General features: G+C 40.2%; 1 protein-coding gene across 2 annotated transcripts in view; it reads right to left on the reverse strand.

Annotated features, from left to right (window-relative positions):
* Window positions 1-23,858, reverse strand: part of LOC136420477 (uncharacterized) — an 88,683-nt gene that overhangs the window by 21,640 nt on the left and 43,185 nt on the right. For both annotated transcript variants that reach the window (XM_066407426.1, XM_066407425.1), the window contains exons 33-65: window positions 23,289-23,359; window positions 22,442-22,599; window positions 21,322-21,535; window positions 20,272-20,493; window positions 19,694-19,900; window positions 18,873-19,205; window positions 18,328-18,451; window positions 17,777-17,948; window positions 17,118-17,212; window positions 16,547-16,717; window positions 15,865-16,045; window positions 15,050-15,216; window positions 14,133-14,306; window positions 13,458-13,649; window positions 12,591-12,770; window positions 11,960-12,189; window positions 11,417-11,535; window positions 10,778-10,937; window positions 10,140-10,296; window positions 9,260-9,419; window positions 8,524-8,765; window positions 7,788-8,224; window positions 7,302-7,545; window positions 6,917-7,105; window positions 5,228-5,321; window positions 4,594-4,857; window positions 3,912-4,045; window positions 3,052-3,315; window positions 2,345-2,639; window positions 1,921-2,050; window positions 1,373-1,624; window positions 858-1,064; window positions 309-483 (exon numbers count right to left, since the gene is read on the reverse strand). In XM_066407426.1, coding sequence (XP_066263523.1) covers window positions 309-483; window positions 858-1,064; window positions 1,373-1,624; window positions 1,921-2,050; window positions 2,345-2,639; window positions 3,052-3,315; window positions 3,912-4,045; window positions 4,594-4,857; window positions 5,228-5,321; window positions 6,917-7,105; window positions 7,302-7,545; window positions 7,788-8,224; window positions 8,524-8,765; window positions 9,260-9,419; window positions 10,140-10,296; window positions 10,778-10,937; window positions 11,417-11,535; window positions 11,960-12,189; window positions 12,591-12,770; window positions 13,458-13,649; window positions 14,133-14,306; window positions 15,050-15,216; window positions 15,865-16,045; window positions 16,547-16,717; window positions 17,118-17,212; window positions 17,777-17,948; window positions 18,328-18,451; window positions 18,873-19,205; window positions 19,694-19,900; window positions 20,272-20,493; window positions 21,322-21,535; window positions 22,442-22,599; window positions 23,289-23,359 — 6,414 coding nt within the window. The remainder of the gene's footprint in view (window positions 1-308; window positions 484-857; window positions 1,065-1,372; window positions 1,625-1,920; window positions 2,051-2,344; window positions 2,640-3,051; window positions 3,316-3,911; window positions 4,046-4,593; window positions 4,858-5,227; window positions 5,322-6,916; window positions 7,106-7,301; window positions 7,546-7,787; window positions 8,225-8,523; window positions 8,766-9,259; window positions 9,420-10,139; window positions 10,297-10,777; window positions 10,938-11,416; window positions 11,536-11,959; window positions 12,190-12,590; window positions 12,771-13,457; window positions 13,650-14,132; window positions 14,307-15,049; window positions 15,217-15,864; window positions 16,046-16,546; window positions 16,718-17,117; window positions 17,213-17,776; window positions 17,949-18,327; window positions 18,452-18,872; window positions 19,206-19,693; window positions 19,901-20,271; window positions 20,494-21,321; window positions 21,536-22,441; window positions 22,600-23,288; window positions 23,360-23,858) is intronic.

Raw genomic sequence — 23,858 nt, forward strand, 5'->3', positions numbered from 1 at the left:
CGCCCTTAACACCGGGGGAAGGACTTTTAATCAATTTTCACTCAACATCCAGGGTGCCCAAATCTGGTAACCGAAGCATTCAAACTACTAGGATCACCATCAAATTGTTGACTCCGAGTTCGTGATAATCATTACTGGATCTGATGTGTCTCACAGAAGGGTGATAATTTGTACTTACAGTGTAGTCTGACAATATACACTCAGGCACACTACAACATAAAACATAGTTTGCATTACACATGTACACATTTTACAATGGAGCAGCTGCTGCATATCTTCAAAGTTTGCTCCCAAAACTGCCAACTGACCGTGAAGTTCCGTAAGGGAACTTTGATGAGAGATGTCACGCATGAACGAATCTCCATCCATGACGGCACCGGGTATGGGGTCACGGGGGTCAACCAACACTGGGGATGACGTCACTGTGGAGAATCCTGACGCACCGTTGATGGCGTCCAGTTGGACAAAGTACACCACTTTTTCCTGCCATAGAAAACAAATTTGATTTGGTCATAGGAAATAAACAACAGATTTCCAATGCAAAGTGCAACCAGCCTAGGGAATCATAAAAAGAATTAGCTTGCGGGTAAATTGATAGTGTAAAAAAGGACTGCAGCAGTAGATGTTCACAATGAAATAATTAAAAGCGAAAATTGGATGTACATTGTACATTTATATACAGTATAGGATTGAACAAAATCTAGTATCCAATGCAAACATACACATGTACAGTGTACTTAAAGCACTCTGAGGTTAGAGAAAAAAAAATGCAGATATTGTATGAAAGGAAACTTACAACAACGAACTGAGTTGAATTTGTGTGTTAAAGGAATGTATTCATTATTTAGTAAAATTACATTAAGGAACAAATCCTTGAAGGTGTAGTTGCTGTAGGTGTCGTTGACATTGACAGGATCAATCACGAGTGGAGCGTTGTCGTACATATTTCTGCACCGCTCTGGTCCCAACAAAGAGATCTTGTACGAAGCGATGTCGCTCTCATCATCCCAGAATCCTTCCCAAGATACGAACAGCTCATCGCTTCGATTGGTGTACTGAAGAGGCTACATGTACATTGGACGAAGATATGCATAAAATTAAATCCGATCTGTGTTGGCATGTAAACATCATAGTTTGCATTGCTCATTGTGTGAATCAAGAAATATTTGTGATGGTTTTACGTGTTCACATATTTTTCCAGTGACCTCTCACCAGGACTCATTGCACTCTCTTACACAATGATGGTTGTGGTATCCACTTCATAGTGATGTAAAACACTGCAAATCTCCTCCTACCGCAAAAGTAAGGCCCTGCGAACTTTAAAAATCAATTTTGCAGCAACTGTTTCTGTATATTTGAATAGAGGACTTACCAAGTTTTTAAATGGTCCAACATCCACTTGCCCTTTTTTAGGTGGCGTTGTATCCACGGTAACGGGTAAGGAGACGATGTCACACTGGAGACTTTCATCAGTAGCCATGACGGTCACGTAGTACGTCCCTTTGTGCTCCAAGGTCAAGTTGTTGAGATCAACAAATTGGGTTTTGCGGACGTTGGTGAAGGGGTATAAGTCAAAGAGGCTGATGTAGTCATTTTTCAATGCACCGCTCTCATCAAATCGGTGCTGAAAAACATATAGGAGAACATATAAAGCACATTATAATATCATGCATAATGATTCGTTACAAGCTTTGTTGTTATTTACACTACATGCATTGTATACTGGGAAAAGAAACTTCAGTCTGTAATGTGCAACATGCATACTAAGCAGACCCACAGTTTTCATTTATTTGATATTCAGGACATTTCGGTAGCCCTTTCAATGGAATTGTTGATTTCCAAGGGGCTCACTATCTATCATGATTATGACCATCAAAGTATTTTTTCAGCTTTAAAGTTTGAAAAGTTAAAACAACCTACCATTTCGGGACAGGTCACATTCTCTGTATGAAACGGCACTGTTCCCATGCCCCAGTAGTAGTAGAGGAGTGGCAGTGAAAATTCAAATCCTTCCCACGAGAAAGTCAATGATGTGGTTGAAGATATGTACCTGGAGGCCGGTAAAACAACAAAGTTTAACTCTTTATAAGCAAACAAGGATAGTTTTCACAGATTGAAAGACTAGATACAATAAACCGATCCTGACTGCCCATCGCAAGCAGCATGTCAACCAATGACAGTTCAACCAATGCGAGATTGGCTGCATGTCCATCAAATAGTTGAATTTGTATTGTTTTTGATTAGATTTTGCATTTCTATGTTTTGACGGAGGTGGGTGGGGCTATATTCTGTTTCACAAACACTATAAAACGCATTATAATTGTCTGAAACTGGTTGTACATACCTTAGAAGGTTCAGTGTTCCATGGGAGATGACCTTAGACATGACTCCAACTTTTATTCCGTTTGACGTCACGTCTGCTCTGGTGTAAGACACACTGATGGCCCGGACAGTTACATAGTATGTACCATGGGATATCAGGTCTAGGTCATGCAGCGTCACCGATCGGTTCTTGCCCACGCTTGTGAAGGGGAATACGTTACTTCTGGTGCTGATGTAGCGACGATCTGATCCGACAGCGACTTCATAGTGATCGATGGTTTGATGCTTGTTTGATGTTAAGTCATCCCTTTCGTTTCCTTAAAATGTATGCAAGAGAAATAATAAATAATTACAAAGTTAACAATTAAATGAATTGAATTTCCTGCCCAGATGTACATAACAACGACAATGAAAATCAGGAGAGTAAACATTGAAATACTCAAATTGATGTAAAATCAAATTAGGCCAAGTTTTTCTATATCTGACAACCATACATTTTCTGTAATTCTATTTAAACTAATAAACTCACAATATGATCATGCTAATCATTAGAAATAAACAATCCGGTGATCTGTGCATGTACAGGAGGATAACATACTGGTTGAAAAACGTCCAGACAACAGACTGAGTAGATTATTCTTACAGTAACAGTAACTGCTGCATGTAAATGGACAGGGAATCTTTTTAGAAAGAATTAAGTTATAAGAGTAGAGCTCAGTGTACACTGACCATTTGTAACTTCAGGCGCATATATGTCGTTGCCAAACCGGTCCCAGGTTGCTGAAAGCGTAGTGTTGGAAAGCTGGTAGTTTTGGTCGAGCACCGCAATGGCCCCGTCTCGAACTATCCCAGGTCTGAGAGGCTCGATCTTGATTCTTATTCCATTCGATCGTTGCACAAAGGTGTCACCGAGCTGGTTCGTCGCGCTGACAACACTGAAGTACGACTGCCCATCTCTAACCTTGACGTTGCTGTTTTCACCCAAAGTCTGGTCTGTAATCATGTCCGCAAGATCAAATTAATTTCTAACATCACTTTCATAGGAAATGTTAATCATTTAAAATCAAATTTTAGATATATCTAATAGTATCTGCTAAATATGAATCTTAAGGGTGGTCCCTTCAGACTGAGTAACTGACTTCCAAGGGAGCCCTTACAATGTACAAAATCATAACAAATGATTTACAAAAAAAAGGATAACTTATTACAACATAAACCAAATGAATGCATTCATAATGATAATGATATAACAAAAAGTAGCAACTATCAAACATAGGAGTAATGAATTATACAAACTAAAAATTGCACTAAATACTGTAAATGTTCGCATGGTTTTTATTTCGGGCTTAGGCGAAAATGGAGTGTACATGGTGGTTTTAAGTTCACGGCAGAGATATAGTTACATACTGCTACTTAAACAGTATTCCACAAAAAATGTTTGTGGTGGTATTAAGTTCGTGGTGAAACAGCTGCCGTGAAAACAAACATAAAACCACTATGAACAATTCTGCATATTCTACATATTGTATATTATTTAATTCCCCTTGGAATATACTTATATTAAGAGAACAAATTAAACAAAATCATACCTCCAGGAAGAGTGACGGAGGGCTGAATTTCAAAACCATCCATCCGGTGTATCGACCAGTTGTAATGGATCATAGGACACGGATCACCAAAACTCCATCTGGCAGATACCTCATCAGTGATATCTGTAAAGTCCCTGTAGAAAAGACAGTTGGATACTCCGATTAGGTATTATTTCCCTTTGATTCTTAAAGACATAATTTGATCTATTCCGATTTCAACACCCACTGATTTGGCTGACTTAAGTTAATTTGCGGAATAACAATTTATTCTGCATCAAACCTTCTACAATATTTTCAAAGGGAGTTAGTTAAAAGTAAACGTTCTTCCTGCACCAGATGGTGCATAGAACGGTACCCATCTCTGTTTCAATAGCCCTTGGGCCACACATTTTTTTGAAATCACCACAGCAGGGGGCTGGTCCACTGGTAGTGGTGTGTGTTCAACTACCATACCCTTTCCCAAAACCCCGAGTGCTAAGCAAAGAAAGTAGTATGTAAGTCATTCTGTATGACTTAGCTGGTGATCGAACTTATTACCACTTACCATAAGCAAGGCAAACACTCTACCCACTAGGCCATTGCACCGGTTGATTTCAGATTCAAAGGAAGGATGATGTCAGCATAATCTTACGTACTACACATTGAAACATTTTACTAACAGTAACAGTCTATAATTACTCACATGTCTACGCCAGGCCTTTTTCCATCATGTACAAACTGTGGCTCCAGAGGCTCCAGCCCTGCAGATATCCTGCTGATGTAAACGCCGTTGGACCGCGCGATGGCGAATCGTCCCGCTCCGTTGTAGCCCCGAACGGTGGCAAAGACCTGAGTCACGCTCATTAGATCGATGGGGTAGAAAATGTGTGACGTCATGCCGAGCGGCACCTTGGTGAAGTCCCGAAGATCTGCTCTCCCAGAAGCTGTCCCGATGGCGATTTCGTACCTGTACGATGATATGGCTTTGCGTCAATATTATTTAGGGTTTACACACTCAAGAAATGAGGCTTATGGTTTCATCTTAATAGTTTTTAATTTTTTTGAGACTAGAAAATAAAGCAACTGGGTCTTCAGCACTGAAATGGCACTTCAAGGTGTTTCCAATGTGTGTTAACATTGTCTTAGCCTTTGTACCACCTTACAGGTATGTAAGGTGACAATATTAGCTGATAAACATGGCGATTTGGTCAATAACTTGTATATACTGTGCCCCTACAAATTAGTCAATGATACATAGTTTTGCATTACTCAACGAAATGTACCAGTAAGCCATAATGACACGATAAAGATTACAACAGTTACTTCTTAAAACTTACCTTATAAGGCCTGAGTCAGGATCAGTGAATGGCTCCCATGCAACATGAACATGTTCTACGGAAGTCTGGCATGCCACATCACTCGCAAGGCATTCTGCAAAAAGATAAAACAAAATGATATTGTATAACAGATATAACATCCATTACCATAATACCGCCACTAATCATAATACCGCCAAATCTAAAAAGCAATGAATTTTAAGAGATCTACTGGCGCAGCAACAGTGATTTCCGAGGTAGCACACTTCAGATATCAAGGTGTTTATTACACTCTAAAAAAGGTCTCAATAACGAGGCATTCGAAGACAACGAGGTCAAATGTTTTCGACCCCGTATCACGGCAGGCTAGCGCGTCGTGGGAAGAACATATCATCACGCCATCGCACGTTGTTCGCTGGATTTGCACATAATAATCGCACGTACTTCCAGCTCAAGGTGATTATTTGAAGAACAGCAAAATAAAGTTCCTTTTACTGGCCTTCAACTCGTGTAAAAGTGTGATCTGTTGTCAAGAACGGCTGTTTACTAGCCGTAACTGCGGTTGACCTGGCTCAAAATAGAACGTCGCCATTTTTATTGTTTTCGCCCGAGAATGGCTCCTCCCCCGTATTGCGTAACAGGAAATTTCCCGCGAAAATCTCGGCGAAACCAATAGTTTGAAGGGGCGGGTGTAATTTCTACAAAGTACTAAGAAATGTTTTGCATCTACATGCATCACACTATTTGCATACTATTTATAGAGGAATTTTTCACCAAGGAACAACAATTTATAGTAGGATTATGAACCCTTCTATTGTTCGGTCCCAGACCGCTGTTCAAACAACTTGCACCCCTCCGCCGCAACTTGAATGGGGACTCCACGTCGATACCATTTGTACTTGCACGGGAGACGAAAATTAGTAGTAAAGCTTTACTCAGGAACCAATAAATCTCCTGTGATAAATAGTCAAAGAAAATGTCTTTATTTGCATGGCACACTTGGGATTCTTCCATAACTGCATAGTAGACCTGCCGCGTCAACTTTAACCCTCAAGATATGACTTACGAGGGGTGGTGGGCACGCAGGACTAGTTACGATCTTGATTTTTTGGATAAGACCAACAATTAATACGACCCTTACACTAGCAACGGACCCGCCATTATGTGAACTGAACCACAGTAGAACGCCAGACGTAAGTTTTACGTGATAGCAGTTGTGACGGGCTACAGTAAATCACAATTCGTAACAGTATCATCCGTTTTCGTGTGATTTTTTGTATCCCCAGACATCTTTGTATGTTTAGGGAACTCACAACCCCGACAGAAAGGAACAACAGCTGGTTTATAAAGGTTACTAACAACAAGATAATTGCCGAGTTTCTTCCTGGCGGTATTATGGAACCCCCTTCCGTGCGCAAGCCGTTCTCGGTGCATTTCCGCAGCATCTTACGATTGCGATATTTCGTTTTTAGCAGATCAAGAGAGACAAAAAAACATACACAGCATAAGTGGCAAAGGTAAGCTATAACATAGACATGTAACCGGGAAAAAATGACGAGTTGCTCCTTTGCTAAATTAGTATCACTTTAGAAATTGCAGTAAACGTGGCGGTATTATGGTAGTGGATGTTAATGATGGAATTATTCATACATATTTCAACTAGTCAACATTTCTCCTATAAAAAATTATATTGAAGATAATTCGACTTACCATCTTTGGTACTGCAGAGTCCATTGGCAGTCACATTCTCATTGACTTCAACAACTACTCCAGGTACTGGTGGAGTTGCGTCAACATCAATGGCGTCGGAGAAGCTGGTACTGCGAAGATCTGCTCCATTCACTGCGGTCACTCTGGCGTAGAGTTTTGCACCATGGTAAAGAAAACTCTCGTCCAAACCTTTGTAATGGATGGAGAAGACAGTTTCTTAGGATATTCCATACGCATCACCCAACAAGAAATATATGTTTTATACACTGTACGTTTTACTTGCACCATATTTTCATACTATAACATATAACTAAGTCCAATCAAATTGTACCAAAGCTTATGACATTGTAAAAATATAGGATGTCAGACAAGCGCAAACTTTCACCTTTTACACTGAAGTGAGTTTTTGGCGGGTAGAAAGTTTTGGTGAGGACGGAATCGTCAGTTTCGTTCACGCCAAGGCTGAAGATGTAACGTTGAACGCCACTTTCTTGGTCGTTAATGCCGTCCCAGCTACATGTGAACGGCACCTCGCCGGATATGTGCTGAGGACATGCCACAGTTACACGCTCTGGTGGAGTAGCGTCGAAAACAACTGGGGGAGAAACATCCGAGGATACCAGCCCGACCTATAGAAGTTGAATAAATACAGAAGATGACACTCAGGTCAGTCATCATCTTTTTGATGAAAAAATAATCACTTGAACTCATCAACATTTATCATATCAGCATCGTATCAGTCTGCCTTATTTTTGACACAGACACCCTTGAAATTACAGAAGATCTTTATTGACACAACAAAAGCACAGCGACTTTCGTAAGGTCTGCTATAATATCTATACATACATAGAAACGAATACATGACACTTACCTTGTTAATTGCAGACACAGTCACTACATTTGGGGTGCCATCAGCAGATGGTGTCAGAAGGCCGGCCTGGAGGCTGGTTCTCTTGTTTGTGTTGGTGATGTTGTACAGGTCAGAACTGGCCGGTGAAAACCCAATAGCAAACCACGCGTCGGCGATAGCACTTTCGTTGTCTACGATGTTCCATTCGGCCGACAAGCTGCCGATATTTGCTGCCTGGTAAACTGTGCCGTGTTTTAGCTGTTTCTTGTCATCATCATCATCATCCTCCTCGCCAACTGAGACGATTGAGACACTAGGAGCCGATTGGTCAACACCAAAGCCATCTGATGTCGACTCCAGGATGTTTCCTGCCCCAGTTATTGCCCTGACACTGGAGTAATAGTGAATGTCTGGAGAAAGCGGCAACGGAAGCTGCGCAATTCCACTCCCAGGTTCGTCTATCAAAAAATAAACAAAAACCACTTTGATTGTCAACAAAGCCACCATCAAGGTAACATCAAAATCAACAAGCCGGTCACCTTCTCTAGCTCAGTAAAATATCATGATTAGACACCAAGGATACACAATGTAGCAACGTCATTTTCGCAACAGCGGTCACACACAAATTCCTCGATTAAAACCTAATTCATTACATATCATATACTGGCAATTCGAGATTTATAAGTAAAATCTAAGCAAAGTAAAGATAATTCACTGGTTTATAATCAAAGTACAATACCATAATTATAATTATTACCTTTGAATGCCACAATTCCCATGCCAGTGAAAGGTTGGATGTCATCTGTGCCAGGACTGGTCCCTATTCCCCACTCGTAGCCAGAGATGCCATGTTGAGCACTCGCGTACCCTTCAAATCGCAGACTAACTGTTGTCGATTCCAGTTGATAGTTGACATCTATCGTCGGAGCTGTGATATCAATGGCTCCAGCACCGTCAAACACCAGTCCACTCACATCTGCTTGAACGACCTTAATAGGACTGGTTGGAAAATAAAACACAACTTACATGTAGACAATGATAAGAGTGGCCTTCTGTTGAGTAAACGATTGGACTTCTTTTTTTTTAAGACAAACAGATATAACATGCAGGAAGCTTTGTAGGATTTACATGTAGGTTATCAAAAGTGATCTGCAACATTTCTTGTGAAGATAAGATACTGAAATGTTGCAGGCCATTAGCATACAACCTTGTCTTAACTTACTATAATAATTCTATTGAACCATCTGAACTTGTCTTCACTTCATTAAACATATCTATTCAGAGTTTTGGTATAAAACCAAGTTCTACCAGATCACTGACGAAAGATAACGGATGCTGTCTGAAACGTCTGACTGTTTCAAAAATTTTATCCAGTTGCTTGAGTAACTATTTTTGGCGTATCTTATAACCTGGATGTCTAACCTTCATGAACCTTAGACATATTTTGTACTATCAATATCTATCCCTAGCTGTGTTATAAAAACTTGGTATACCTTGCTGTGATTGTAGTTGAGAAAGCCCCAGCACCATTCTGTGCCTTCACAGAGAGGTAGTAGAGTTTGGAAGTGTCATCGAACAGCTCGAGGGGAAGCTCTGTTAGAATAATGGACGTTCCTTCGCCTGCATTGTAGAATGCCACTATGTCGTCACCACCTGTACATCATAGGGAATATGTCAACTTGATTAGTACTACATAACATAATGAGAATTCTGCCTAATAGATATATAAGCATATCATTCTAAAGATTTATGAAGTTTTCAGATTGTGGCCAAGATTTTAACCAGTGACATACATCCTATTCTAGTTCGCTCCTCTGATCGCAGTTCTGGTAAATAAGTGATAAGAGCAGAGCTTGAGAAATATAATGGATACCAGTCTACAAAATTTGGGACAGTACAGAATTAACTTTTTGTTCCTGATCATGGCTCGGTCATTCCGCCGAAATGACCGAGCCATGATCAGGTGGATCTGTGGTGCCGAACCCCAGGATGAGACACCATCTGCTAGTCTACATTCCAAACTAGGTATTGCAGACATCTCCTCGGTGCTGCGGTCATGTCGTCTCCGGTGGTACGGACACATGGAAAGAGCTAGTGGCTACATCCACACTATCACAAAACTGCAGTTACCCGGCAACAGAGGTCGTGGTAGACCAAAGAAATCTTGGATTGAATGCATCAAGAAGGACATTAAAGAGTGCGGCCTCACCAACGTGAACCCGCTGGACAGAGTCGCATGGAGGCGATGTGTGAAGACTGGCCGACTGCTGCCTACCCCTGCATCAGGGAACCCCGCAGCAGTATAATATAATACTGGATACTACTACTACATTGGCCCTGTAGTGTACAAAAGACTAGACGTGTTCTACTCACCAGAAGTGGTCCCCAATCCTATCCAGTAGCCAATGATTCCACTCTCGCCATCCACTCCCATCCAACTGGCAGCAAGGATCCCCGCATTTGTGATAACCACGTAACCGTTGGTCAGCTCTTCGTCCCCGGAGAGGACTCCAGCATGGACGTACAGCAGCTGTGCATCCAAAATCAACATTTATGTCTATTTAGAGAACACAGGTAAGGCAAAAACAATGCTATGTAGTCTATACATGTAGATGTATATCTCCTTGGCAAGCACCAAGGTAAAGTGTGACTTACAAGTACAAAAGCTGTTGTACAGTCAATAGTAATTAATCTGAAGAGTACACCTTTTATATTTTCATTGCAAAGAAATGTATTATTATACATGTAAGAATTGGGTCAATAAGAGATACAGGTAGGCAAAAACAATGCTATGCAGTCTATGGATACTTGTAGTGTATTATAATATCTCCTTGGCAAACATCAAGTGATGTATGGTGTATTAAAATGTTATGGAAGAAACAACAACTTTAAGGCTACTGTAAATTGAATGATGGAAGGAACAACTGTTCAGCTTTAAAGCTTTTGTAAATTGAATAGTAATCTATGGAGTATATTTGCAGTGCAAAGAACTGTCTTATCATAAGCATTACCCGAGGGGGTGTTGGATCAATAAGAACACCGTCGGTCTCATGAACTGCTGTTAGTCCAGCGGCGTTGATGGCGTGTACTCTGACGGTGTAGAGGGCGCCGATATTTAGCGTTATCGCCTGGGTTGATGTCCAGTTCTGCGCTGCTCCATCAAGAGAGACACTGGAATAGAAAATGTGGCCGATTCAGGACAACATTCAAACATTTACTCTCATCAGGACAGCAGAATTTTGTAAAACGTTGCAAAATGTGTTCATGCCAATATAGCCAACCTCAGCTTCAACACTAACATCTTTGTAACAGAGACATCTATACTTCTGAAATCATTCACCACATTCTTTAAATTCTTAAATCTTATAACTGTTACTGTATGTTTAGTACAATCAACAGTATTGTCATGATCAACTGGCATTGTATTCATCTAGATGTTTAAGGTGCAACACATCATGATATCCCTACCCTGTAGTACATTCTAAAATCATGCGTTACCATCTTCAATTTTATTACAGAAAAAGTATAAGAGAGCAGGTATATTATAAAGATGTACATGCATGAAGTCATTCAATACCAAGCAAATTCTTTAAAATAACTGTGCTTCTTTTAATGATTTTCAACATGTAAGCAGAAATCTAGGGACAAACCTGTCTCCCAATTTGGTCTTCGTCCCACCGTATGTCTGGTACATCTGAAGGTCGATGTGATTCACACCTGTCTCCTCGTCGATGAACATCCAGTTTGCCATCAACTCTGTCGTACTTGTCTAATGGTCAATGCAAAATGATTTCAATTAGGGCTGTGCACCTAAACAAAAATTCATGTACAAGTAGGGTACAGATACAGCGGTTTAGGTACAGGTCTGGACCTAGACAGGTGTCCACTAGTGTATTAGTTTGTTTCGGTACATGTACAGGTAAAGTAGATGTTCAGGTTTGGACCTGTACCTTAACTATTTTAAAGGTACAGGTATAGGTACAGGGTTTATGCACACCGCTCTAATTTCGATTTGCTAAAACAACAGAAAATATCTTATCCAATAAGATTGGTAGAAAAATAAACTTGTCTCACAAGAAAGAAACAAAAATTAACACTTTACACTTACTGAATATTGTGTGTCTTTATCTAGCTCACTAAAAAAGAAACTTGGCTCACAAGAAAGAATCAAACATTAAAAATTTTGCACTTACTGAATATTGTAAGTCTCTATCTGGGTCCATGCCATCACGAAGGTAAATCAGGTCTGGTGGAGTCAGGTCAAGTACAAATCCATTGGACATCAGGCTTGTTATTCCGAGAGCCCTGTTGGTGACATTGAGGTTCACAAACACCTGGTCTCCTTGGTGAAGGTGGAAATGATGCCAGCGGAAGCTTGTGGTCATCCCAACGGATTCACTCTCGTGTATCACCTCATTTTCAGCTGTGGTAAAATTTTAAGATAATTCTTAATGAAGGTTTGGATTATCATTGTACAACAGTGCCCATGGAAGTCATTTGCACAGCGCATAGATAGAAATTCTCATCATATGATCATAACAGAAATCATAACTCATTAGAACTTCAACTTCAATCTAAGTGAACCCCCAGATGACCCCACAAGGGGCAAACTAGGGGTGGGGGAGGAGGTCCCAGGCTAAGGCGGGCAGGCCTCCAGCCTGGCCAGGACTGTCTAAACTGTGGGATACAACACGACCGGGCCAGGCAGGGCTTCAGGTGTTGTACAAGGAAAAAATGAATATTTGTACATTGTAGGTGTCTGTACGGGTGAGGTTATTTTGATATTTTAGTTGGTGGTTTCCTGGGAACAAAGAGACAATGTACCTTGATCTTTTTGTTTTCTTTCCACTGCAATGGAGAAGTCCATGATGCCGGACTCCGGATCGGTGAAGTTCCCCCAGTGGCCTGCCACGGTGGCAGGATCGGAGGAGAACATCAAGTCCTCCCCGACGACATCGCTATCTTGCAAGAAACCGGCCTCAGGCGGTGTAAGATCCACCATTACTGAAAAAAGGAAAATTTGGCAACAATCAGATTTCCGACATTTGATATAAGGGTTATTGAAGAGACATGACATCACTACATGTATATGATTACCCATTAAAGGATGCAAAACAGAAAATTTGCCTACAATCAGATTTCAGAGATAAGATATAACTGTTAACGACAGGTTGCACTATAGATTTACCAAATAGCTGAGGGTACATTTCATTTTTGTATTAGACTTGAAGTATTCCAGACCAAAAAGCTTAAATACAGAAGATGTAGCACTGTGACCAGCACTATACTCTACACACTGTAAGAAAGACATTACTAGAAACTAGAAATATCATAGAAAAATACATATTTCTGATCATCTAGAGTCCCAACGTGGTTGAAAGGAAAAAGCAAAGAGATACTGTCGGTCTTATACTTTTCACACTGTCCAGACAGCTAAAATCAGGAGAAGCCAGACTGATGCACAGCGCAGAAGAAAAGCGGATCTGCAGAAAAGAGCTTTGCAACAGAACTGAGTCAGCTTACAGATGTGATTTTTGTGGCAGAGACTGCCATTCTCGTATAGAGCTGTTGAGCCATAGTCGATGCTGTAGGGCTGTTGCAAATTAAGGATTTTACCATGGTCAATATTGACCGACGGAGGCCATATATCATACTTTTCAAAATTATACTGTAGATAGATGATTGCCTTACTTCCTGTAGTGCTGGCTGATACGTTGAGTCTTTTGTGTCCTCGGTTGAACGCAAATAACGTTGAGTAGTATGTTTCGTTGTGAGTCAAGTTCACTGATCTGTCGCACTCCAAAAACACAGTGTGCCCAAGACGTTTGAATTCGACAACGTCGTCATCCCCAGGAGATGTTCCGACACCCCACAAGTAGTCGGCTGCACAAGGAAAGAAATAATGAATAATATAACTAAAATTAGTAAGATAAAGTTGGTTTTCTTTCTTAAACCAATCCTAATTTGGGCACTGACAAACAAAGCAAGTTCCTCTACCAGACACCATTCCAAGTCCATTGACCATACTTTTACATTCCATAAACTTTATGGGATGGTGAATTTATCGGTTTTAAGACAACTTTTTCTTTATTCTTCTAAACAAGCAAAATTCATTTTGTTTAATGGTTACCCATGGTCACAAAATACATGGTGTGAGTTATATAAAAAGTTACAAAGAATAAGATGTTACAAAGCACCATTTATTCGAATAGAAAACCATATGATCCCTTCCCCACACAACAGCTTACACATTCAGCACCAAGGAGAGGACCATGCTGTTGACAGAAAAACAATACATTGGAATCCACAAGTGTTGCATACTGATCTGTTGTCAGAAGTTGCATTTGAGTATGATGAACATTTTACCTATTCCAGTGTCTGGATCCCGGAAATCTTTCCAGTTTGAGCATATTTCACCCTGCATAGCCGTGAAGTTCACTTGTCGACCGTGACTTTTCCCGTCATATATTTCTCCAGCGAGAGGGTGAGTCATGTCGATCATGATTGGATATGGGCCACTACCGCTGGTCCGCAGATCAACTGAAAACAAAGACATCAAAATTAGATGCTGAACAATACAATTGGCTTGTTAAAGCAAACCCAAGCAATATTAGGGCACGAAAATTGGATTTTGGAAGGCAATTTATTTAGTCATTTCTATACATGATTAGTTCAAACAACACTATCACAATGTAAAGCAATGTCCATGATGCAAAAATATGATGTTGTTGCGATGCGAGAACTCACTGAAAATCGAGTTTTTGTAGGCTTGCGAAACTAAGGGGATCATCGTACGGCACATTTTTGCGCAGTTTTAAAATGCTCAAAGTGTGAACTCAAGTTATTACGCAAATGTGCTGAACAGTGTTAGTAAATGTCACTACCATAAACATTTCAGCATTTTTTTTTCTTTTCCATTTTTTGGGCCCTAATATGGCTTTGGTTGCCTTTTATAACATTTAGTTTGCATTATACAGACTTAAACATTTTAGAAAGACTGAATGCAGCTGCAGGATGTTTTTACGACTGCAGATGCGAGACCAAAAATACATATGTATAAAGAAGGTATCTCTTTTTAATGACGATACATTTCAGTGCATTATAGTTATAATGTTTGATACGTTTGTGACTATTAGACATCCAGGTCATGTGAAAGAAGAATAAAATTGAGTCTTTACTACTGGATAACTGAATTTTAATCTCAGACGCTTACAACGCCCATCCAACGTTTTTTGTCAATAAGTAGATAATGTTTATAATGTTTTTAATGTTTGATACATTACCATGGTTGACTGCACGGATACGTAGCCAAGTTGGCAAACCATCTTGGATTTTGTGAGTAAAGTTCACAAAAGACGTGTCCTCATGCAGAAACCATTCCAGGATGTAGGTGTCCCTTTTGCTTTTGCCGAGTCCAATGTGCATCAGTTCAATGCCAGACAGTGGGTCACTGTAAGCAATTATAAATGGATAATATCATACACATGTCAGTTAGGACTGGAATACTTCACTAACTGGAAAACAATGCAGATGCTGCAAGAAAGATTTCCCAAAAATTTATAAATTTATCTAATATTTTTGTGTAGTTTTGATTTTATGGAAGGAGTGGAAAGGATATTTTTGCTGGGTTTTGTTTGTAGTCAAAATGTTAACAAAAGGTAAACGAGTGTATGAATGATATGATAATTTGAGTATAATCCATCAAAGCCATTTGAAAGCAGAGTTTAGTCACTGACGTTGGACAGCGGAAAACTAGCAACTAAACATTACTTTACTCCATGCAGAAGTTATCCAAGCAACTGGATAAGTTTTGCAAACGGCCAGGCATGTCAGATGGCGTCTGCTGTCTTTCATCAGTGACTGACTAAACCTCACTTTCCAATAAGGCTTTGATGGATCAAACACAAATTACCATACCGGTATCACTCAACTCTTTCAACTTTTGTCAACATTTTGAACAGCTATAACGACAGAGAGCAGGAATCTGAATGGTGTGTTGCTGTTGATGTCTTGGCATGAGAATACTGAAGCAGAAATCAGTTCTCTTTAATTTGTTTTCTACAGAAATAAAGCAGAAACATTTAACGATTAATCTTACCTGACATTGTATGATGCTGATATGACGTATGTAACGTCGTTATACAACATTTCATGCACTTCATTTATGAAGGGCTCCGTGTTGTCAATGGCGTACGGATTGCTGTGGCACACAGTTGTACCCAGGGGTCCACCATATTCAACTTTGTTGATGGCACGGACATTAACGTAGTATTTGCCATCTGTAACAGAAATATACAAAATAACCAATAAGATTCAGCGGCATAACAAAATGAGGAGTACAAGAAGCATGTTAGCAAAAGGAGAGAAAGGAACTTAAGTGGAAAAAGCATGCATCAGTCACAATAAAGACTATGTCATTCATTCATTCTCAGGCTTTCGACCACTCCTCAACCAAGGTCGGTGCTACATGTAGGTTGGGAGTAGCCGGGAAGTCATCCTATTCTAGCTCCATTTCGCTCCTCTGATCACATCCAAGCAGAATATGACTTTCACGACTTTGATTTTACAAAATTCATGGTTGGCTGACACAGGTAATTTTCAAAGGCTTGCCAGCGAACTATCAACCACTCTGCTTATGACAAACTCCCAACCACGGAATGAAGAAGGTTAAAAATTGGAGGCCGTGGTTGAGGATGTGTGACAGGGGCTTACATGTATATTCAGTACTTTAACTAGTTTAAGAGGTAGCATGATAAATCATCTAGTACAATTAATTGTACCTTCAAGGTCAAGAGGGTGAGCAATTCCAGTATGAGTCCATTCAGACTCATCAAACAGGTGAGCGTGAGGATCCCTGTGAGGATGGATGTTGTCCTCACACCGTGTCGTCCCCACAGACCAGGTGTAGCCAAAGATGCCTGTCTCGTTATCCTTAAAACCATCCCAGTTTGCTGGAAAAACAAGCAGATAATGGCGACTAAATACATGTGTTAGATTCTTGCTCATTCATCATAGTACAACATTGTGTTGATTCATCTACAAGTTATGTACTGTTGTATAACAAAGATGAGGATCATCCCTATTTGCATTTTGTAATTCATATTTTCCCAGAACTACATATCAATCATGGAGTGTAATTCATTATCAACAAGTACAGAAGGGGAACCTATCAGCTTTAAAGAACACTTGAGGCTAGATGTGCCAAATTAAGGTTGCTTGGTGTAATATAACCAGCTGCTGCCACGCCACGTGACTGCAAAGCTGGTGTGTAACGCCGAAAGGCGGTTTTGACAGCTATGCAGATACAGATATATATGTCTCACACATATGATAATAGCAGATTTGACTTACCTGACACATACTTATTGGCACGTGTGTATAGAAGATCTACAAACGGAGTGTGCCCGTTAAAGACAGTTGTTGATCCTGCGCCATCAATGATGGCCCTTTGTTTGAAGGAATATATTATGTACAACGTTAATACCGATTGACAAAAAGTCAGAATTTTTTTTATTTAATCAAAGTAAGTTTAGAATCAGTGTCGTTTGTTACAAACATCTAATATATATACTATTAGTTGTCATTATATATTATGTGTATCACAAAATGTTGAAAACATGTTATGAAGAAATGTGAAAGAAGAATGGGACAATGCCCACATTTCTAATTTCTAACAACATGGAATTTAAGAGCAGTTTTAGATATTGCTGTGATTCTTCCTGCTGAAAACCTGATTATTATAAGCAAAACAGTATTAGAAAACAGACTTAGTCTAATAATATCTAAGGCCTTATTTACATACAAGTTTTCTGAGTCAACTCGAGGCTGTGTGTGAGGAGCATTGGGCTGCTAAAGCGGAGTTTTCCTACGATAAAATGCTGCTTGAGTGGCCTAGAGTTCTCCCTGCACAATCCTGACTCCAAGTCAACTCGAAAATGCATGTATAAATTGGGCCTAAGTGTCAGGACACCCCAGTTTTCTACCGAACTATGTGGTGTTAAACTGCTCACCTGTGGTTTGGTATGTTAGCTTCATCAACACATCTGTTCTCCCACTCATCTGGAAGAATTTCGTGACATGGCTCCTTGGCAATTTCGTCATATTCCACGTTCTCTAAGTATCCAGGTTCGACCGGAGTGAAGTCGACCTTCACTGGCCGAGAGGTCAGGATGCTGGTGTATCCTAACAATAGGATGTCGAAAGGTTAAAATTAGATCAACATTAAATTAGTTTCCCATTCATTTAACACTGCTTTTTAACCTTCTCCCTGCTGCCTAACTCAGCAACCAATAGGGAATTCATTTATTGGTTTGGCTGTTCAGGACACACAGCCAGGGCTGCCCAACTATCCTGTGGCTATTACAAAGGGCTAGCCCTGTAGGGATATCGAGCTAACCAATAGGGAATTGGGTGGGAAACAACTACTTCTAATCAAAGGTTGAAGGTTAAACATGTGATCAAACAAAAATATCATAAAATGCATCTTTGGTCAATATGATGCTTAAAATGATTTTGATTTTTTTTTTATATTCAGTGTGAGGCTACAAAGTTTTACACTCACCAAGATCATTGGTCAGAAGATAGTTGAAGTAATACAGCTGGTTATGCTGCAACTCTAGATCCCTGTGGTCAAAAGTAACCGGCTTGCCAATCCCAAGTCGTTCAAAGTAGTGAAAATGCCCAGCCTGTGGAAAAAAGACAGAATACAATTTTTTAGGTTACCGTACTAGCATGCTAGAATCTGTGGTTGTTTTCGTTGAGTAACATAAATCTAGCTACAAACCATGGGTTGATCGTTAAGTTATTACATGTAATACTAATATTGTGCTTTGGTATGTGATCTATAGGTCTTGACCAAATAAAGAACTGACTGATTTTGGGCACTCTGACAACCAGATCCTCCTGTTTTGGTGTCCCATGTTCTGGACATGTTTCGGTCACAATCTTTGGGTGGTAGGTAACTTATAGGCTTGGGATGGAAGAAGGTAATTTAGAACAATTGGTGTAGATATAGGCCCCTAGCAGCTTTTGTTGGAACTGCAGATGCAAATTTTGTAGGAGACTTTGTATCAGGACAACTGAAGGAGGGATGATTGGTTTACTTACTTCACGTAGCTCCACTCCATAACCTTCAGATTCTGCCAAGAGCTCACACCGCCCACTTTCACCGTAGTCATAGTTGAAGCTGTAGCATCTCAGGGGAGGTAGGGCCAAACAGTCCGCGGCACATTTCCCAGGACTTGAATATCCTTCTGTAACTTGGATTGGTGTTGACGTCAACTTGCCGATCCGTTCAGATGCGAATTTTGAAAGAGCAACGAGCTCAGAGTTTGGATCGCTGGTCCTCGCTACGAAAGATGATCTCTCTGTATCATCTAAAACGTCTGCCCATGGGGAGGTCTGGTCCCCAAAGATTCCACGGCCCAAGCCTACGCCCTCCTGGATATTGGGAAAAAGAAATAGATGATATTATCGATATGCAGAATGATCATCAACTGTAACAATCTTCTACTGATACTTTCATGGCCGTGAGTGTTCCAATGAACTCTTTCTAATGAGCTTACGTTGCTCTTCCCACCATTGAGAGAATTTCAGCATAACACTAGATTTTCTTCTCGCTCACATCACTACACTGTCCGAATACCTGTCTTGAAGTCTTTCTATAGCAATAGCTTCTTTCCCATAATTGCTAAAATATGGAACTCTCTTCCTGGAGATGGCTTCACACACACATACAACTCACAAACTTTCAAAACCAATGTACACCACTATCTTTTTACCGCTTCTACTTAGTTCAGTGCCTAGAAGTGGCCAATGCTGGCCTTGCACTGAGCAATAGCGTTAAAAACAACAACTGTTACAACTCAATCAATCAATCAATCAACCAATCAAAACACACAGGGTGGAGTTCATTGTACATTCCTAACCTTTTTCTCAACCAGAGGTGTCTCATCCACTGCCATGCCAGTTGCCTTTAACACATTCGGGTGGCTGGTGGTGAAGAAGTCAGGATTGACCCTGCCCGCAGGAGGGGATAAGTCGTAGTAGTCAAGGCCGCAGGTCACGCTGGCAGACGCCCCTTCTGAATTGGCCGCTGTGACGGTGAAGTACAGAGGGATGCGTTCTGGTAAAACCTACAGAAACAAACAAAGCAGGAGCATGGGAGAGAGTGAACACATGAATAATGACATCAAATACATTGAAAATGAAAATGAAACCTAAGGGCCCACCTAATATACATATACATGCACATGCATACCAGGCATTGTTCCTAGATTACTAGCTGACAAGGTGGCAAGCAACAGTGTTTTTAATGAGTTATTATGGATGAGCTATGGAGAAAGAGTATGAAAGAGTGAGGGACTGAGTGAGAGTGATCCAAATATCCACTTTATCTTTTTAAACACTTGATTTGAATCTTTAGGTTCCTAATATAATGAAGAGCACCATTAGGTTGGAGAAGTGAGCAGTACCTTTAAGTTAACATATCAACGTTGACTCTTACCTGGTCAACAACAGACGATGGACCTCCCAGGTCCTCGTTTTCAACCAAGTCACTTCCACCTGGAAACGTGCTGACGCTGTATGTAACCGTGACCTCGCTTTTGTCATCGTCCGCGGCGATGGCGAGCTGAAACGCTGGCTCGGTCTCGTCAAGGCCCTTGACCTGGTAGACGGTGCACTCACTCGACTCAGGCGCACGCCTGGCAACACCGGAGGCGGGTTGCTGAAGGATACAAGCGAAAGGAACATGGAATTTTTCGTTTCATTTCAAGGCATCCTCATTTGAGGTGAAGCATGATGCTTTTTAGTAGCTAGTGGTAGTGCAATGTGGCTTTGCTTCGGCTCGCGTTTTTGGTCAAGCACACCGGGTCACCCCTACTCTTCTCGATAAGTGTGTTGGGTTCTTTTTTAATGACCAAAATATACTGTAACATTAGAATAGGCTCTTGCAAATACATGCTATGTTAAACAGCAAAAGACACATAGATTATGTAAACTTTTTAGGGCATTAGTCTATGTGTAGAATCTATGTCAGTATTCTTAACAGAAACATAGCATATTTAATCAAGTAACACGGAATGAATGTCACTGACAAATTAAAGTATACTTTCCTAGTGTTCAATCCAAACATATTAAGAGAAGTCATCCAGCTTTTAAAAATTTTCCTTTAGTTTACGACTGTGAAAAAGATATCTCTATCACAATCCTACACGAATAACTGAAAGTCTGAAAATGTGTTGTAAAAAATGCAAAAAATGACAAGAAAAAAAATAGACACAGTGCCTGAAGTTCAAACAAGGACTGTAACAGATATATATAGATACTCATACTTCCCAAGAACTGTCTGGTACTCTCTACCATATTCAACTACCCTAATATCAGACCCGGCCAAGTTCAGGGAGGACGTCACGCAACACCTGAGGAACCACCAATAACCACGCACTACTACTTGTACCTCCTGGGTCGTTGTGCAGTATACAACCAGAACCAGAGAAGTACATAATTTTATGCTGAGTAATACAGTAAAACACTTATACCATAAACTACTCACTGGTGAAGAGAATTTCTTGAACTGAGGCGGTGACTCATCCTTCTCCTTGCTGAATGTGTTGAAGATATTTGCTGTGATGGTAGGGGTCTGGTATGACCAGATCAGCTCCTTAACTATGACCTCCTCGATCGTTGTGAATAAGAGGTTTATGGTCAACTTCACAATGACGTGGAGTTCAAGCCGGAGAGGTATAAGCTCCAGATCCATTCGAACACTGAAAAAAAAGAAATGAGATCGTCAATGGCTTTGATCGCATCAAATTGAAGCCAAGCAGACTGTTTAACTTCAAGACTGATGGATGGACCAGGGGTCGCCCCTACAAGATCGCCAAACCCCTAGCCAAGAAGTCAACGAGATGTAACTTCTTTACTGTAAGTACATGTAGTGTAACGACAATTAACCTCTGGAACAGCCTTCCTGCGGACGGGTAGCAGCTGAGACAGTCAATGCCTTCAAATCCAGACTAGACACCTACTGGAAGGGTTTGGAGTATGCGTCCACATAGACTCTGGACATTTATTTATTATATTGTTTAGAAACAGAACTTACAGGCAATAGCAGTCCTTCTGATATATCAATGGTGAATAGTCAATGAAATGCTTTCTGAAGACACGAGCTAGGGCAATATGCACTGAAATGGCAGAAAAGTGAGAACCGACATGTGCTTGAGTCATTTAGTCTGTACACTTGTAAGCTGTCACGGCGAAACTGGTCTTGGTACTAGACAGAATAAGGGAACTATGTGGCTCCAGAAGTCTTACTGAGGGACGACTGCGGTGTGAAAGATGGCGGTTATACGCGCTATATCTATAGATACAGATACTTCAGCCCATAACAGCTACTATTGTACGATTCTAATGTCTTTTATTGACAAATCAATAAATCTTTCATTTATTCATTCATACCTATGACATTGTGAACATTAGAAGAATACAATTATCATTTTATCTAGTGTTTACCCGGAACTGACTTATATTTGCACGTAAATAAGTTAGGTGACTGTATTAATTTAAAACTAAGGAGAATTGCCCAAAACATTATCATCATACATGTAAATGCGGATAATAAAGATAAAAGATACTGATATAATCAAAGACAGGTAAAAGAAAGAATGCCTCACTTGACATCCAGGGGAAACTTGGCGAACCCAATCTCAGCCTTCGTCGGAAACTTGGTTGTCAGAAGATAACCAATAAGCTTAATCCCAGCTTTGAAGAGGAAGAGGTTGATGCTAAGTTCTCCGGACACATAAGCGCCGAGCTGAGGGACGGCAGTTCCCTGTGCACACATTGATAATCACATGTTGATGAAGGTTAGACATCCAAGTAATACGATACGCCAAATAACAGTTACTCAAGCAACTGGATATGATTTAGGAAACGGTCAGACGTTTTAGGTAGCGTCCACTACTTGTCACTGACAAAATGTCTGACCGTTTTCAAAATCATTTCCAATTGCGAACTGTTATTTGGCGTATTGGTAATCACACATCAACACAATAATCCAACGATCCTGTAAACAAGGCTACTGTTCCGAAATGATTCCGTGCAAAGAGTTATTCGGACATTGCAGAAAAAGATTGGCAAAAGATTTGGAAACATTATACAAATCATACAAACTAACCAGTATTTTCTGAAAGACTATAATTGAAAACATGCATTAATCATCAAATTAAAGCAATACAGACTGTTATTCACTTTACTTTTATTACATCTTCACGGTAAGGAAAATTGACATTTTCACTGAATTTTTCTTCACGGTGGTGGCAAGTGATTTACAGAACAATAGTGTGAAGGAATCATAAATAATAACAACAGGTTTTTTCACGGTGCTGATAAGTTCACAGTACAGAGGTGACCGTGAAAACAGTGAACATAAAGCTGTGAAAGAAACAAGAATTACAGTGTATCATTACATTTTGTGTCCCGTTAACAGTAGAAATGTAAAGAGGAAACATGTTATCTTACCACAGCCTTCATTGTCATGAAGCAGAGATTGACACCACAGGTCACCTTCCAACTACCTCCAGAGGCAAACTCTGTAAACAGAAAACAAAGTTAGGTTTTACATGTTGTAGCATCATGACTTTTAGTCTTACAAGAGCATCATCTACATGTATACTGTATATCATAAGGATACAACAAATTTGTTGGTACATGTAGCTGCTTATCAAATACACCCTATACACACACACACACACACACACACACACACACACACACACACACACACACACCCACACACGCAGACGCAGGCACAAACACACAATATGTACAACCTTGTACAGGCATTGCACATCTATACCATACATGAGGTTTTCTATCAATTCCATAATCTACACAATGTAAGATGCCATATGTTAGCAGAAATTCAATCCCATCATTATTCACTTACAAAAATGTGGTATCATTTGCAGGGATGCAAGATAGGCATTGGCGATGACACAATGCATTCAATTTGCAAAAAATTCCATCATCAATTGCGATTACTAATCAAAAGATCCATACATGATATTTCAGCTAGAAAATACAGCGTTT

Source organism: Branchiostoma lanceolatum, chromosome 15 (assembly GCF_035083965.1).
Source record: "Branchiostoma lanceolatum isolate klBraLanc5 chromosome 15, klBraLanc5.hap2, whole genome shotgun sequence".
NCBI classification, from domain to species: domain Eukaryota; kingdom Metazoa; phylum Chordata; class Leptocardii; order Amphioxiformes; family Branchiostomatidae; genus Branchiostoma; species Branchiostoma lanceolatum.